The sequence below is a fragment of the Panthera leo genome, chromosome C1, assembly GCF_018350215.1.
Source record: "Panthera leo isolate Ple1 chromosome C1, P.leo_Ple1_pat1.1, whole genome shotgun sequence".
NCBI lineage: Eukaryota > Metazoa > Chordata > Mammalia > Carnivora > Felidae > Panthera > Panthera leo.
In genome coordinates, this window is record NC_056686.1 from 20,781,663 (window position 1) to 20,797,512 (window position 15,850).

Genomic DNA, 15,850 nt, shown 5'->3' on the forward strand with positions numbered 1-15,850 from the left:
ACAGAGTGCAAGTCGGGGAGGGGCAGAAAGAGAGGGAGACACAGAACCCGAAGTAGGCTGCAGGCTCTGATGCGGGGCTCGAACCCATGAACCGTGAGATCATGACCTGAGCTGACGTCAGACGCTCAACCAATTGAGCCACCCAGGCGCCCCTCAAGAAAGAATTTTTAACTGTAATGTTAGGGGGGTATGAGTGCCTTGGAAAGGTGGTGAGTTCCCCACCAGTGAAGGGAAGCCGTGAGTGTGCCCGACAGGAGTCCAGGGAAACTGACACTGTATCTTTCTCCTTAGACCCAAAGGGCAGGGCTGCGCCTCTCCTGAGAAACCCAGAACTGGGGCGCCTGGGTGGCTCAGTCGGTTAAGCAACTGACTGGCTCCCGTCATGATCTCAGGGTTCGTGAGTTCAAGCCCCACATCAGTCTCTGTGCTGCCAGCTCGGAGCCTGGAGCCTGCTTCAGATGCTATGTCTCCTTCTCTCTGCCCCTCCTCCACTTGTGCTCTCTTTCTCTCTCAAAAATAAATAAAATGTAAGAAAAATTAAAAAAAAAAAAAAAAAAAAAAGGAAAGAAACCCAGAACTGCAGCAGGCTGGCCACATTTCCTCCTTCTAACTGGGAGGGCGGCGCCGGTAGGTGGGGGCGGGGGCGTCGGGGGCTTCTCCATCTTCCCCCCTCCCCCCTCCACCGTGGGATACATCACAGACAACGGGGCGGGGGGATGGGGAAGCGGGGCGTGGGAACCAGCTGTCCTTTAGTCGGAGCCTCCAGGTGTCAGGCCTGATCTGCACTTTCGACGTCGCGCCTCCAGTGTGAGACGCAGGAACGCAGGCCACTGCAGGGGTGAGGAGGCAGAGGCCCGCGGAGGGCTCCGGCCGGGTCCCCACGCCCCGCGGCCGAGCGGCTCCGCCCACAGGGGCCAGGCAGGGGGCAGGGCAGGGCTGCAGGGCCGAGCGGCGGCCACTCAGGAGGCGTCCAGCGAGCCGCGAGGACCATGGAGCCGGTGTCCCTGCAGGACTTCGTTTGCGCCCTGGACCCCGCCTCCCTCCCGCGTGTGCTGCGAGTCTGCTCGGGGGTCTACTTCCAGGGTGAGTGAGGGGCCGGCACCCCTCCGGCCCCCGCCGCTGCCCGGCTCTCGCTGGGTGTGGGGCAGGGGCGCCGCCCCGGGCGGCAGAAACCCGGGAAACCCAGCCACGCTGCCACTGCCCAAGTCCAAGTGTACCCAACCTCTCCGGGCCTCGGTTTTTGCTTTCGTGGAACGGGGGGGCGCCGACTGCCCCGCAGGGTGATGAGAAGTCACCGGCCTTACACACTCGGGTGGGTGGAACCGAGCCAGGCGGGGGGGGGGGGGGGGGTGGAACCGCGGTGCGCACCGGCGGAGGTCTGGCGGTGGGGAAGCCGAAAGTCAGGGCTCGAACCGGGTCAGGCCTCCCGCGCACCCTCCCACTCCTCCCCCTTGACGCCCGTCTACGCGCCTCCGTTCGGTCCCTCCAGCCCACCTTGGCCCTCAGCTTTGCAGCCTGATCTGATCAGCAATTCAGTTCTCGGCTTGAATGGCTGCTCCCCCCCACCCCCCACCGGCAGCCTCCCCCGCTCTCTGCTCCTCGCGGAACTTGCACACGTGCCCACCTTGTTCCCAGGGATGGGTGCACCGCGGGGGCTCAGTCACTAGTGACAGCCGAAGGAGCGAGAGGGGCGGGGTTGACTGGCGGCGGAGGGGAGAGGCAGCTGCTCCGAGGTGGTGGGGGGAGTCGCGGGCAGAGTGGGGGCAGCGGAGGTGCAGGGAGAGGGAACTTGGCGACTGGTTGGGGGGGGGGTGGTCCTTCCTTAGAAAGCAAACTAGTGCAAGGGTGCCTGGCCACATCTGTTCCCTCTTTCTGGTCCCCTGCGCGGCACAGCAGCTCCCGGTGAAGTGTTCCGAGGCCACCCCGGGGGAGGGCAGCATCCGCCGCCACACCCTGGTCCCCTTGGGAATCTGGCAGATGCGGGTTCAGACGCCGACTGGCCTCCTCTGGGGGCTCCCTGCCGGCGCCTCCGGCTGTTTGCGCTCCTCCCGATGTCCCCTGACCACGGCGTGTCGCAAAGCCTGTTTCCTCATCCTGCCCGACCCGGGGCGCGGGAAGTGGCGGAAGTCCGGGTGACAGAAGAACCAGGGAGGAGGCCAGGTGGCGGGAGAAAAAAAAAAAAAAAAAAATCTGTTTTTTAATGTTTATTTATTTTTGAGAGACAGAGCGTGAGTGGGGGTGGGGGGACAGAGAGAGAGGGAGACACAGAATCCGAAGCAGGCTCCAGGCTCCTAGCTGTCAGCACAGAGCCCTACAGGGGCGGAAGAACTCACAGACAGGGAGATCATGACTTGAGCCAAAGTCGGCAGCTCAACCAAGGGAGCCACCCAGGTGCCCAGGAAGGGCAGGGAGGGGGGTCGGGGGGAGAAGCAGGGCTCATCTGAAGTGCGGCTTGTGTTTTCACTGAGGCGGGATTCAAAGTCACCAATGGTGAGATCGTGACCTGAGCCAAAGTCAGATGCTTAACCTACTGAGCCACCCAGACACCCGTAAGCTTTTTTTAAAATGTTTATTTATTTGAGAGAGTTGGGGGTGGGGGGCGCAGAGGATTCCAAGCAGGTTGCACACTGACAGCAGAGAGTGTGATGCGGGGCTTGAACTCATGGGCCGTGAGATCATGACCTAAGTTGAAAGGGGCCGCTTAACCACTGAGCCGCCTAGGCACCCCTCTCCTGTGCTTCCTTTAAAAACAACTCATCTGAAGAAGAAAGCACCAGCGTGGCTGTTAGCCGGGTGTGTGTGTGACCTCCAGGCAGTCACTGAATTTCTGGGGTCTGACTTTGTAGCTGTACCGTAGGGATTAGGACTTCCTGCGTTAGTTCCTTGCTCAAGACTTCAACACGTGCTTAGAGGCTGGGCCTGTGCCGGCTGCAGCGACCCTGAGATGGATCAGTCCTGCCTTGCCTGTGAGCTCAGTTTAGGAGGCATGGGGAGGTGGAGAAGGCCAGAGAAGAGTGCCGCGGAGGGGTGCATCCAGCACTAAAAGAAGGCAAAGGTAGGGTTCGTGCTGCCTGAGTACCGCCGAAGCAGGGGCCCTTCGATAGGGAAAGACAGGGAAGGCCGCCCCGGGCAGCTGGAACATGTACAGACCTGTGGCAGAGCCGAGCCTGTTGGAGAACAGGGCACGACCCACCCAGCACTTGGCCCTTACTGCACCGGGACACTGAGTCAGTTTCTCCACAGGCTCCATCTACGAGATCTCTGGGAATGAGTGCTGCCTCTCCACAGGGGACCTGATCAAGGTCACCCAGGTTTGCCTCCAGAGGGTGGTCTGCGAGAACCCAGGAACCGGCCAGACCATTGAAATCGCCCCCACCTTCCGCGGTAAGGCAGCTCTCCGCCACCCCCCTCCCACCCCCAGGGCACTGGCCCCTCCGGGCACACCCGTGGGCTCACCGACCCCAGCTTGCACTCCTGCCTCTCTAGTTTGGCACATGTGCTCCCACATCCTTCACTGCCCTGCCCCGAGGCCTGGGATGTCCTCCAGGTGGTCCCACAATGCCCTTAGCCCGGTGTGGCTGCATCCTCTCCACACCCATCTCTCTGATCACATCTGCCTCTCGGCTGGGACTTTCTTTGTTCCAGGTCTTTGTCCATGTGCTTGTCCCTGTGTTGGCTCATTCACTCACCAGACATTTACTGACACTTGTGTGCCACGCCCTGTGCTAGGGGCTGGGGCGTGGGGCTCTGGATGGACCGAGTGTAGCCTTCCGCAGCCTGGAGCTTCCGGGATGGCAGTGAGAGGAGGGGAAGAGTAGAAGCAGACACCAGTTCACAGAGGGCTCCTGGCAGAAGTAGCCCGCCTCAGGGGTCTGTGCAGGCTTCCTGGAGGAGGTGGCTCCCGAGTTGGAGGAAGGATCCCCAGAGGGAGTAACTATAGGGAGTAGCAAGTGTGTATCTGGTTACTACGTAGCCTGGTTGCTGCAGGAGGCGTGTGGCACAGTGGACCACGGCCGGACCGGATGCTGAAACTAACAGCCTGGATGGGAATCCCATCTCTGCTGGCAAATAGCTGTGGTCTTGGCCAGTTCTTGGGACCTCTCTGTGCCTCAGCTTACTCCTCTCTAACAGGGTAATCAGACTTGACGTGAGGATTCAGAGTTGCCATGCAGGAAGTACTCAGCACAGGGCGTGGCCCAGAGCTGTACCTTAACACATATTACTATATATGTATGTGTATGTATATATTTTCCTGAACCATGAGAGTGAAATACAGACATGATAACCCTTTACATCTAAATATTACTGGGTGGGAGAGAGGGGAAAGTGGGTGATGGGCATGGAGGAGGGCGCCTGTTGGGATGAGCACTGGGTGTTGTATGGAAATCAATTTGACAATAAATTTCATATTAAAAAAATAAAAAAAATATATATTACTCCTAATATTTACTAATATTACTCCTAAGTACAAGGACATTTGTTCACAAAGCTATAGTTCAATGATCAAATTCAATAAATTTAATATTGATAGAATACTACTGTCTAACCTACTCTATTCAAATTTCACCAAAAGCCCCTAATGTCCTTTATAGTGTTTCCCCTTGATCCAGAAGCCAAACACAGATCACATACTGATTTATTTAAAAACAATTTTTTTAAGTGTTTATTTTTGAGAGAGAGAAAGAGACACAGAGTGTGAGCAGGGGAGGGGCAGAGAGAGAGGGAGACACAGAATCGGAAGCAGGCTCCAGGCTCTGAGCGGTCAGCACAGAGCCCAACACAGGGCTCGAACTCATGAGCTGTGAGCTGAAGTCTGACGCTTAATAGACTGAGCCACCCAGGAGTCCCACATACTGATTTCTTAATCTCCTTCAGGCTGGAACAATTTTTCTTCTCTTCTTCTTCTTCTTGAATATTTATTTTTGAGAGTGCGAGAGTGAGTGAGCAGGGGAGGGGCAAAGAGAGAGAGGGGGACTGAGGTTCCGAAACAGGCTCTGTGCTGACAGCAGACAGCCTGACGCAGGGCTTGAACTCACGAACTGGAGATCGTGGCCTGAACCAAAGTCAGACACAACCGACTGGGCCACCCAGGTGCCCTCAGGCTGGAACAATTCTTCAGCGTCTATCTCGACATCAACAGTTTTGAAGAGTCTGGATCAGTACCTATGCAGAATGTCCTGCAGTCCGGGTTTGTGTGATGTTGCACTGATTCAATTTGTGTTGGGTGTTTTAGGCAGGAAAACTCTGGAGATGATGTTATGTCTGGATGTGGGGTGTTTTAGGCCGGTCCGGTGGCAGGAGAGTGGATGGGGTCCGGGGAAGGAGTAGATGGGGAAGGACAGTCGGGTCACTAGAATTGGCAGACAAGATGTGAGGTGAAGAAGGGTGGTCAGAGGTCGTTTGGCCAGTAGCTCCTGGGTTTCTACTTTGGGAGAGAGGGACAGTGTCACTGCTGCAGCATGGGGTGACAGGTGGTGGACGTAGGGGACTGGAGCAGTGGTCAGGAATATGGAAACAAAGTTGGCAAAGTTAGAGGCAGGTACGATTCAGGAGGTGGACAATTGTGGCTGTCGTCCTTGTCTTTTGAGAAACACATTCCTGTTCTGTCTCTGGTGCCAATCCCTCCGAGTTCTTGCCTGTCTGTGTAAGAAGGAACTGTCCCCATCTCTACCCTTCACTGTCCCTTCATACATGGCCAGTTGCTGCCTCTTGTCCCTCGCCCTGCAGCCTGGATGTCCAGATGCTTGGTGCTTGCGTTCAGGGGACTCTGACTGGGTTCTCTGGGGAAGACCGGGGCCTGGTGTGTGTGGCCCTGCACCCATCAAAGGCCTGTCCCACCTTGACACCCTCTGCTGTGCCCCACAGGCCACTTCAGACCCCTCACCGGCCCCCAGAGCTACGGAACCCTGAACGAGCTGCTGTCTGCTGCAACCCAGCACTCCAAGAAGCTGCCCATTTGCTTCATGTCGACCCACAGAATCACCACAGAGGCCAGGGTGGTGCCTGAGGACCAGCCTCTCCTGCTTGAGGCTGTGGAAATACACCACGGGGCCAACTACGCCCGCTGTGTGCTAGACACTGAAGCCCAGCAGTTCGTTCTGCACCTGCCCCTGTCCCAGAAGGGGCCCTTCTGGGAATGGGAGCCCGGTGCCCCTCGGCCCCTGCTCCAGGCTCTGCAGGACTCAGCCCTGAAGGACCTCCTCTTCACCTGCCCCACCCTCCCCTGGCACTCCCTGATCCTGAGGCCCCAGTATGAGGTCCAAGCCATCATGCACAGTGAGTTGCCCGGGCAGCTGGGGGGAGGCCTGGTGGGGCGAGAGACGGGGCCCTGGGAAGCTGCTGAGATGGGACGTGCCCCACCTCCCTGATCCCTGTGGTTGGCTAGGGATTTCCCCAGGTGGCTTGCCCAGAACATACAATATAAAAGAATGAAGATTCCCCAACAGTGGGAAGTTAGGTGTAAAAGGAGACAGGAAGATGAAGGAAATTAAGAGTGAGGTCCCACTCTTCTTACTTTTATAAAATTCGGCAAAAGTTGGACTGTGAGCTTGCCAGCAACTAGGACAAAGCAACAGTGTTACAGAGTGAAACCTGGACCATTTGTTCAGGAGACGCAGATTTTCCCGCCACTGGGGAGAATAGGATTGTTCCTGAAGGCCCTTCTGTCCGGGAGATAAGGGCACTGGGTGAATCCCCAGCTGTTTCATAGGCTTATTTTGCAGGACAGGCTGGAGGCAGGTGCAGCGCGGGGCTGGTGAAGCAGAGGCAGAACCTGGCCAGGTCTGCCAGAGCGGAGGCCGAGCTGGAGCAGAGGGGGAAGGGGTGCCCTGGGGCCTCTTCCCTGGAGGACAGAGTCTGAGGTTACCTAGGGAGCAGTTGGTCAGGGTTGCTGGTGCACTACAGAGCCAAGTGGGGATTCTTTATTTTGATTTTTAAAAAATCTTTGAAAACTACTTTATTAGGGGAGAATGTACAACATACATATACGAGGAGGGGGTAATGTAACACACCTCCTTGACCCCATCACCTGACGTCACAACTATCAACTTATGACCCATTTCTCCCATTTCATCTCTCTCCACCACACACCTGATTATTTCAAAACAAACCCCATGAATTCTATTTCTTTTTTTTAAATCTTAATTTTTTTTTTCATGTTTATTTACTTATTTTGCAAGAGAGAGAGAGAGACAGAGCACAAGCAGGGAAGGGACAGAGAATCCTTAGTAGGCTCTGCGTGTTGTCAGCGCAAAGCCAACATGGGGCTTGATCTCACGACCCTGGAAATCATGACCTGAGCCGCTTAACCAACTGAGCTACCCAGGCGCCCCTCCTGTCATTTTTTTTATAAATACTCCAGTGTGTCTCTTTTATTTTTTTATTTTTATATATTTTTATGTTTTTTTATTTTATTAAAAAAATTTTTTTTATTGTTTTTATTTATTTTTGAGACAGAGAGAGACAGAGCATGAGCAGGGGAGAGGCAGAGAAAGAGAGGGAGACACAGAATCTGAAGCAGGCTCCAGGCTCCGAGCTGTCAGCACAGAGCCTGATGCGGGGCTTGAACTCATGGAGTGCGAGATCATGACCTGAGCCGAAGTCAGACGCCCAACCGACTGAGCCACCCAGGCGCCCCTTAAGTTTATTTTTTTGAGAGAGAGAGAGAGAGAGAGAGAGCATGAGTGGTGGAGGGGCACAGAGAGGGAGACAGAACCTGAAGCAGGCTCCAGGCTCTGAGCTGTCAGCACAGAGCCCGAGGTGGGGCTCAACTCACAGACCGGACCGCGAGATCATGACCAGAGCCGAAGTCGGACGCTCAACCGACTGAACCACCCAGGCACCCCCTGTGTGTCTCTTTTAAAAATAATTTTTTTAAACAAATAATACCATCATCACACTAAAAAAGTTCACAGTAACTCCTAATACCACTACTTGGTGTTTGAATTTCCTCTACTGTCTCATATATGTATATATATATTTTTACAATTTCTTCACAACGGGATCCGGAGAAGATTCCCAACCTTGCTGTTGATTGTTAGCTCTTTTAAATCTCTATTAATCTATAGGGTCACCTTTCTTATTTTTCTCATAATTTATCTGTTGACAGGAGTAAGCCCTTTGTCCTGTAGCGTCGCTCACATTTTAGATTTTGTTGCCAGGATCCTCGTGATGGTGCCAGGATGCTTCTCTGTCTCCTGTATTTCCTGTCGTGTTGAGCCCTTGGCCGCCCCCAGGTTCGATGGCCTGCCGGGAGGCCTCATGGCACTTGACATATAGTTGTACTCGCAGCCATGATCTACTATAGTGAAAGGACACAGAGTCCTGTCCCGATGGAGTCACACAGGACACGCTGAATCCCTTCAGCACTGAATTGTGACGACACATGTACGGCACTGTCTACCAGGGAAGGTCATCAGACTCGAGGCCCGAGGTTTTTATCGGGGGCTGGTCACATAGGTACCCCCTGCTCAGCGCGTACCAAAATTCTACACTTCCAGATAGAAAACAGATGCTCAGCATAACAGGTTGTACAGTCTGAGGACAGGAAACCACCCTCACCAGTTAGAGGATGGTGCGAACACTTGCTAAATAAACCATGTTCCCAGATGCCAGCCAACGACCAACCTTGCAGGCAGGCTTTTCTAGGGATAGAAGCCTCAGGCCAGCTGTTGGCTCTTTTCTGCACAGCTGTAAACAGGCACTTAGAGGCTTGACCAGACACAAGAGGCAGGTTCTCATTGCTGTGGGGCAAGGAGTCCCCACCTGGCTCTGTGTCACCAACCAAAGTTGCACCACCGACCTTGCCGTGTGGTGTAGGTCAAATACAACAGAGGGGCCAGCATTTGTGATGTGAGTGGCTGCCGCCGATGCCTGCCTAGGTCCATGACTTCCTGAGGAACTGCAATACTGATCTTAATCCTTCATCTATTAGGAAACTGCTAGAAAGAGCTCCCACCCAACTCTTCAGTTAGTTTGTGCAATAGAGGCATTGTGTTTATGTACGTCGAGGTCCCAGGGCACCATTCTACCTCTGCCCTGGCCCACCTGGCCACGTTCTGCCTGTTTCACCAGCCCTGCTCTCCACGCCGCCTCCAGCCTGCCTGGAGAACAACCTAAGAAATGGCCTATACTTTGTTTACTAGTTTGTAAAATGAGCTGGCTCCCTAGCATTCTTCAAGGATGATTATTCAGGTGTTTTGTTTTGTTTTTAAGTCATCATTATGAACTCATGGATGAAAATGTTCAGGGTTCCAACCCCTTGGAATTATTCACGGATGCTCACATTATCTCGGCTTTGGCCCGCGAGAGCCTTTGTAGTTTGGCTCCTGGATCCTTTTGACACACACCTGCATCGTCTCAAATTGGTTTTTCTTGCTTCCTCGTATAAGATGCTCCGGACTCTTGCACATTTCCTCTCCAGGAAGTTCTCCCTTTCCCAGGGAGCCCTGGAATATTGTGGGAAATAACAGTAAATTAGCTCGACTGGCACAGAGCAAAAAAAACTCCCGACACCGTGACCTGAGGCAAGTCACCGCCTAAGCTTCAGTGTCACCGTCTGGAAGACGAGAATATTCCCTCCTCCGTCTTCCGCGCGGTGCGGCTCAGACACAGGGGATGAGCCAGTTTCCCGACTCTTAGAGGGCACCCCTTGAGTTTATAAACCTGGTGCTAATCAATGCCCAGGGAGTAAACAAGTTGCCAAGGTCGTTAACTGGCATTTAAACTTTAAAAAATGCAATTAAAATTTAAAAAGTGGCTGAACTCATTGGATATTCGATGCTACTGATGAATTATCAAGTAATTATCATCTAGATGTGGTAGTGGCATGGTGGTTTTTAGCTTCACCTCTTCTTTTGGAGATACACACTGAAAGGTCATAGATGGCACGATGCGATTATTCTGATTCAAAATAATCTAGCGGAGGGGAATAGATAGGGTGTGAATGAAAGAAGATGGGCTGTGAATTAAATATTGATGCCGGGCGATGGGGGGTTCACTATGCTATTCTACTTTTACAAATGTGTAAAAATTTCTATGATAGCTTTTGAAAAGAGATTGAAAGAAAAGAGTGAGCAAGGAGTCGAATACCACGGGGAAATGCTGGCAGAAAAGAACAGGAAAGAGGTCAGCCAGCCCAGACATTTTGCTGGGGGTGGAGGGGCACCACTGGGCTGGTGTGTGAAGCACCCCTGAGCTGAAATTGCCCTTTCCACAGTGCGCAGAACCATTGTCAAGATCCCCTCCACCCTGGAGGTCGACGTGGAAGACGTCACGGCCTCCTCTCAACACATCCACTTCATCCAACCGCTGCTGCTGAGTGAGGCCCTGGCCCGGGGGGGGCCCTTCCCTCTGACGACAGAGATCCTGGAAGTTCCAGAGGGGCCCCCTATCTTCCTCAGCCCGTGGGTAGCGTCCCTACAGAAAGGCCAGAGGCTCTGCATCCATGGCCTGGCCTCACCGCCCTGGCGGGTCCTGGTCTCGACTAAGGGCCGGAAGGCGCCCAGACACTTCATGGTCTCTGGGGCTTACCAGGGCAAGCTGCGGCGGCGGCCAAGAGAGTTCTCCACGGCCTATGACCTCCTGGGCGCTCTCCGGCCAGGCCAGCCGCTCCGGGTAGTGGCCACAAAGGACTACGAGGGCGATGGGGTAGAGAGCCCTGGGTTCACTTCCCTGGCTGTGGGTGACAGGCTGGAGGTGTTGAGGTGTGGCCAGGCCCACGGCGCTGAAGGCAGAGACATAGATGTCTTGGTGTGTCAACGGCTGAGCGACCAGGCTGGAGAGGAGGAGGAAGACTATGAACAGATAGATGAAGACCAGATTCTGCTGCCCCTCTACTGCTCCAGTAGCTTCGTGGAGGAGATGAATGATGGCCGGCGCTACAGCCTGGAAGATCTGACTACCCAGTTTTCACTGCCCTGTGAAGTCAAGGTGGTAGTCAAGGACAGCAGCCACCCTGCTGACCCTCTGCCCTCCTTCCCGGGCCTGCGGCTGGAGGAGAAAATCACGGAACCCTTCTTGGTGGTCAGCCTTGACTCCAACCCTGCGATGTGCTTTGAGATCCCTCCCCGGTGGCTGGACCTGACTGTTGTGGAGGCTAAGGGCCGGCCGGGCCGGCCAGCCAGGCCTCTTCCTATAGCCACAGTGCAGGAGCTGGCAGATGCCTTCTACTACAGCCTTCGGAGGTTACCAGCCTTCGAGAGCCAACTCCCACCACCAAGACCCCCCAAAAGTGAGGGCCTCCGCGGGCAGAAGAAACAAACCAGCAAGGGAAAAGGCAGCCAGGTACCAATATGCCAATATACCAAGGAGGGGGGCACCTGTCGGGATCATTGCAGGTCTTGCCATGTTTGTCCAGCATCACGTTTCTTTCAACTGTACAGAACTTGCAGTTTATATATACGCTTACACGTTTTGTGGCTATTATTCGATCCTGACAATCTGATGCTGGTGGGATTATCCGTATTCGGCAGGTTAAGAAATTGAGGACTCAGAGACCCCGAGACTTGCCCAAAGTCCCAGTTAAAAAGGGGGAGGCCTAAACTGGAGCAGGAGCGTCCTGCCCCCAGGTTCACTGCGCTTCCCCTGCCGTCCCCTGTTCAGGCGTCGTCATCCACCACCTAAGCGGCGTCAGCAACCTTTCCCACCCCTCCCCACAGCTGTCAGAATGGCCCCCCACGCCCTTCCCCGGTCACCGACGGGCCTCTGCCCCCTCTCTTCTGAAACCTTCAGTGGTTCCCTATTTCCAGAGGGTAATGCCAACCCCTTAACATGGCATCCACGGTCCTTTATAAGCTGATTTCAACCTCACCTTCCCAGGTCCATCTTCTACCACCTTCTCCGGTCCACGCTCAGGCACAGAGAAATTCCTGAGGCTTCTTCAGTAGGCCAGGATTCCTGCCTCAGCACTTTACTATTCCAGTCCTTTGGCTGGGAAATGTCCTTCCTCCTTTCAGTGGGCAAGGCTCAGCTCAGACTTCCTCTGGCAGTGACAGCCTTCCCTCTTCTGTATTCGTACTGCGGGCTGTACACAGCGTGGGTGGGCGGGACCACACCTAGTTTCCACTTGTTTGGGAGAGGTCTGTGAGGGCTGGGACCTCACCCTCCGCCAGGCAGGCAGGCACTGCCAGTAAGTGTCGAACTGATCCAAACGGAATCACAACAATGGGGAAGAACCAGGCACGGAAGCAGAAAGACCAAGTTTACGGTTCCGTTTACTCACTCTGTGGCTTGCACTCCTTCTCTGAGTATCCATTTTCTCACCAGGGAACCTGAGATACTATCACTCACAATGCTGGCTTCACAGCGGCTACCTGCCGGGTGTCTACTCGGTGGCAGACGCCATATTGCGCGTGACCCCAAATAGCTCTCATGACATCCCTCTGAGATGGGCACTGACCCCTCTTTCTACAGTTGAGAAGACGAGAGAGAGAGAGGTAAAGTAGTTGACCTGAGATCACAACCTAGCAAATGGCAGGATGGGGTTTGACACTGGGTCTGGCCACCCAGCCCAAGCACCTAACTACGGTGCTGTGCTGATAACAGATGATCTATATCAAAAGCACTTTATAGAGTGTAATAAGGTTACTGTCTTGGGACCTGGGGAGACTCCTATTTCGTACCGTGAGGGTAAGTGGTGGAGTAGCAGAGGAAGATGAATTCTGAGCAGTTTCGGCCCCACAAGAGGCTTGCATCTGTAGGGGAGGGAGGAGGGCGGTGGTTTTCTGATGGAACAAAGAATGGCCTGGGGCGTCTGAAACACAGGCCTTGCTGACAGTGCTGGAAACCCCGCAGTACAAAGAACTGAAACCTCAGTCCCAGCCTTCGCCCCTGTTGGAAGCGACTTTGGGCCCGGTCCCTGCTCCCTGCCTTTGATCCTGCAACTTTTCTTTTCTGAGCATCAGTATACCCCACTGCTAATGAGGGGGCCCTATACTGTTTGCTCGCCAAAGCACAGTGTGGTGGGAGGAGCGCCAGCTTTAGAAGCCACGGACATGGTTCTGGGTCTGAACCTTGGCTCAGCTTGCGATCCTGAGGTCTGACATGGTACACTCTCTCTGAGCCTGTTTCCCTCATGTGTTCATGGGGAATTCAAACAGCTATTCAGAGGGTCACCTGAGGATAAATGAGCAGGTATGCATATGGCATAAGGTAGGAGTCCCACAAAAGCCCTCTTCTGGGACCGCTCTCAGCTCTGGCATCTGTCCTGAGATTTTGTGCTTGTCCCCCCCCCCCCCCACCCTTCAGCAGCAGATGTGAATCCTCTCTGTGGGGACACTCAGCGCACCCTATCTCTAGCCCCCAACCCTTCATCTCTCATCCTGGCCTGTCTCCTCTGCCTAAGAACAGTTCAGATATGCTAGCAGCAAAGACGCTTGGGGTCCCGAGAAGCCCTACCCTGAAAAGGAAATCGAAGGGAGCAGAGGAAGTGACATTTGAAGGGAATTACATGTCATGGACCCTGCTGACTTCTGCTTTTTCTCCCACTTAGTCTTCTCAAGTCTTAGAACTGCAGCAATGCCCCCTGCTCCTCAAACCCAGGATGAAGACACTGCCACAGAGTGCCAAGAACAGCTCAGATACATACAGCAAGGTTTCTGCCCACAAGAAGGGCCTCAGGGCCACTAAGTCCAACACGAAGGCTCCAGGTGAGTCCCTGCCAGCTCCTGCTCAGCCGTGTCCTTGCTTCTCCCCTCCCTACTCTGCTCCTCTGCTGCTGCTCTCACCTCTGCTGGTGTTGGCCTTCCCTGCGCATGAGCAGGCCTTTCCTCAGTCCCAGCCGGACAGACAGGCTTCTAAGGGGTGGGCTGAGGCTGGGGGTGGGGTGGGGTGTCTCTACTGTCCCCCTCTCAGGGGCTCAAGTCCTGGCAAGGAAAATGAGTTCATCCTCAAACATACTACCCTCCCCAAGGCATGCAGGGGGAGTATTTACACAGTATTCAGAAAGAATAAATTGTAGTTCCTGGTCTAGCAAGGACCTCAGAGCATCCACACCAACTCCTTCCCTGTCCAGTGCCCTAAAAAGGGGAAGGAACCCGCTTAAGGCCAAAGATCGTCACTGACTTGAACTCTTCTGCAGATGATGACGAACATGATTATGAAGAAGTACTTGGACAATTTCAGAATACCCTGTAGATGCCGGAGGAGCCCTGCTTCTTAACTGCTGCTTCTCAGGGAATCTGAGATACCAGCCAACCATTACAAGACCGTGGACAGGATCTCACTGAAATCAGACTACGGACGGCAAAGGACTCTGGGGGCCTGATCTGTAAAGGGATGGACATTGTACCAGCTTCCCTCCAGTTCTAGGCTCCTGGCACCTTGCACTCCCTCAGCCTCAGAGTTTTGGTACCCAGAGGAGCCAACTGGGTTCTACTCAATCCTGAGTCCCCAGCACCAGTGGTCTCACTGGTTGGTGCAGAAAGTAATCAGAGAACACTGGGCGGCGGTGGCACAGTGTTTCCTGCCTCTTGGTAAAGGGGACTCAATCCTGACCACACCGCACCAAGAGCCTTTTGTTATGTTTGTCACCCCCTCGTTGTTGGCCCACTCTTTCTCCTCTTCCCCCACCCAATTCTAATCCCCCGAGAGACCAGGAGCCTCTCATCTCTGCAGTACACAGCACATGAGAGCTGCAGGTGACTATCCAAGATTTTTTCACTCGAAAACCATTGAATAAAGATGACATCTGGGCTTCTGGAAAAATGGTTAACAGGTATCGTTTAGTTAAGTCGTGTGCCAGACCCTTTATAAACATGATCTAAATCCTTAACTCTCTAAGATAGACACCGGCCCGATTTTAAAGATCAGAATACAAGTTTGAGTGGTCAGGTGCTTTAGGAAGCAGACTAGTCATGAGCTGAGTTAGGACCCCAGCTCACCAGCTATCAGCCGTGACTATGGGCAAGTTATTTTAACCTCCCTAAGCTTCAGTTTCTTCATATGTAAAATGAAACTAATAGTTTTCTACCTCACAAAATTTTTTTTTTTTATTTTTATTTTTTTAACGTTTATTTATTTTTGAGACAGAGAGGGAGGGAGCACGAACAGGGGAGGGTCAGAGAAAGAGGGAGACACAGAATCTGAAACAGGCTCCAGGCTCTGAGCTGTCAGCACAGAGCCTGACGTGGGGCTCGAACTCACGGACCGCGAGATCATGACCTGAGCCAAAGTCGGACGCTTAACCGACTGAGCCACCCAGGCGCCCCAATTGTTTTAAGGATTAAATGAAGTAATCTTGGTAAAGTTTTTTTTTTTTTTTTTTTAAGTTTATTTATTTTGAGAGAGAGAATCCCAAGCAGGCTCTGTGCTCATAGCACAGAGCCTGATGCAGGGCTCGAACCCATGAACCGTGAGATAATGACCTCGGCCAAAATCAAGAGTTGGTTGCTTAACTGACTGAGCAAGCTGGGTGCCCCTTGGTAAAGTATTTAGTGCAGTGCCTGGGACATAATAAATACTCAGTAAGAATGTTAATTATCCTTATTGTTGACCCAGATCACATAACTGTACCTGTCTCTAAAACCTATGTTCTTTTCTTAAATGTTTATTTTGAGAGAGAGAGAGAGAGAGGGAGAGAGAGAGAGTATGCATGAGCAGAAGAGGGACAGAGAGAATCCAAGCAGGCTCCATGCTGTCAGTACAGAGCCTGATGCAGGGCTCAAATTCACAAACCATGAGATCATGACCTGAGCCAAAACCAAGAGTCAGATGATTAACCAACTGAGCCATCCAGGCGCCCCTCTAAAACCTATGTTCTTTCCCTATTCCCACTGTCCCCTAATCACAGAATTCATCTCAATGTTTGAAATATACTAAGCTCTTAGACTCTGGAGACAACGTGTACTGATCG

The 15,850-nt window shown here is 53.4% G+C and overlaps 1 protein-coding gene across 2 annotated transcripts; it reads left to right on the forward strand.

Annotated features, from left to right (window-relative positions):
* The first annotated feature begins 742 nt into the window (after window positions 1-742).
* Window positions 743-14,703, forward strand: THEMIS2 (thymocyte selection associated family member 2). Of its 2 annotated transcripts, XM_042951637.1 has the most exons (6): window positions 744-1,083; window positions 3,244-3,384; window positions 5,866-6,276; window positions 10,217-11,283; window positions 13,490-13,646; window positions 14,078-14,703. In XM_042951637.1, exons 1-6 carry the CDS (start codon window positions 990-992, stop codon window positions 14,131-14,133), a joined length of 1,926 nt encoding a protein of 641 aa, XP_042807571.1. In that variant the 5' UTR covers window positions 744-989; the 3' UTR covers window positions 14,134-14,703. The 2 variants fall into 2 exon arrangements, with proteins under 2 accessions (XP_042807572.1, XP_042807571.1); XM_042951638.1 differs by lacking the exon at window positions 10,217-11,283 and having other exon boundaries at window positions 743-1,083.
* Window positions 14,704-15,850: the final 1,147 nt, after the last annotated feature.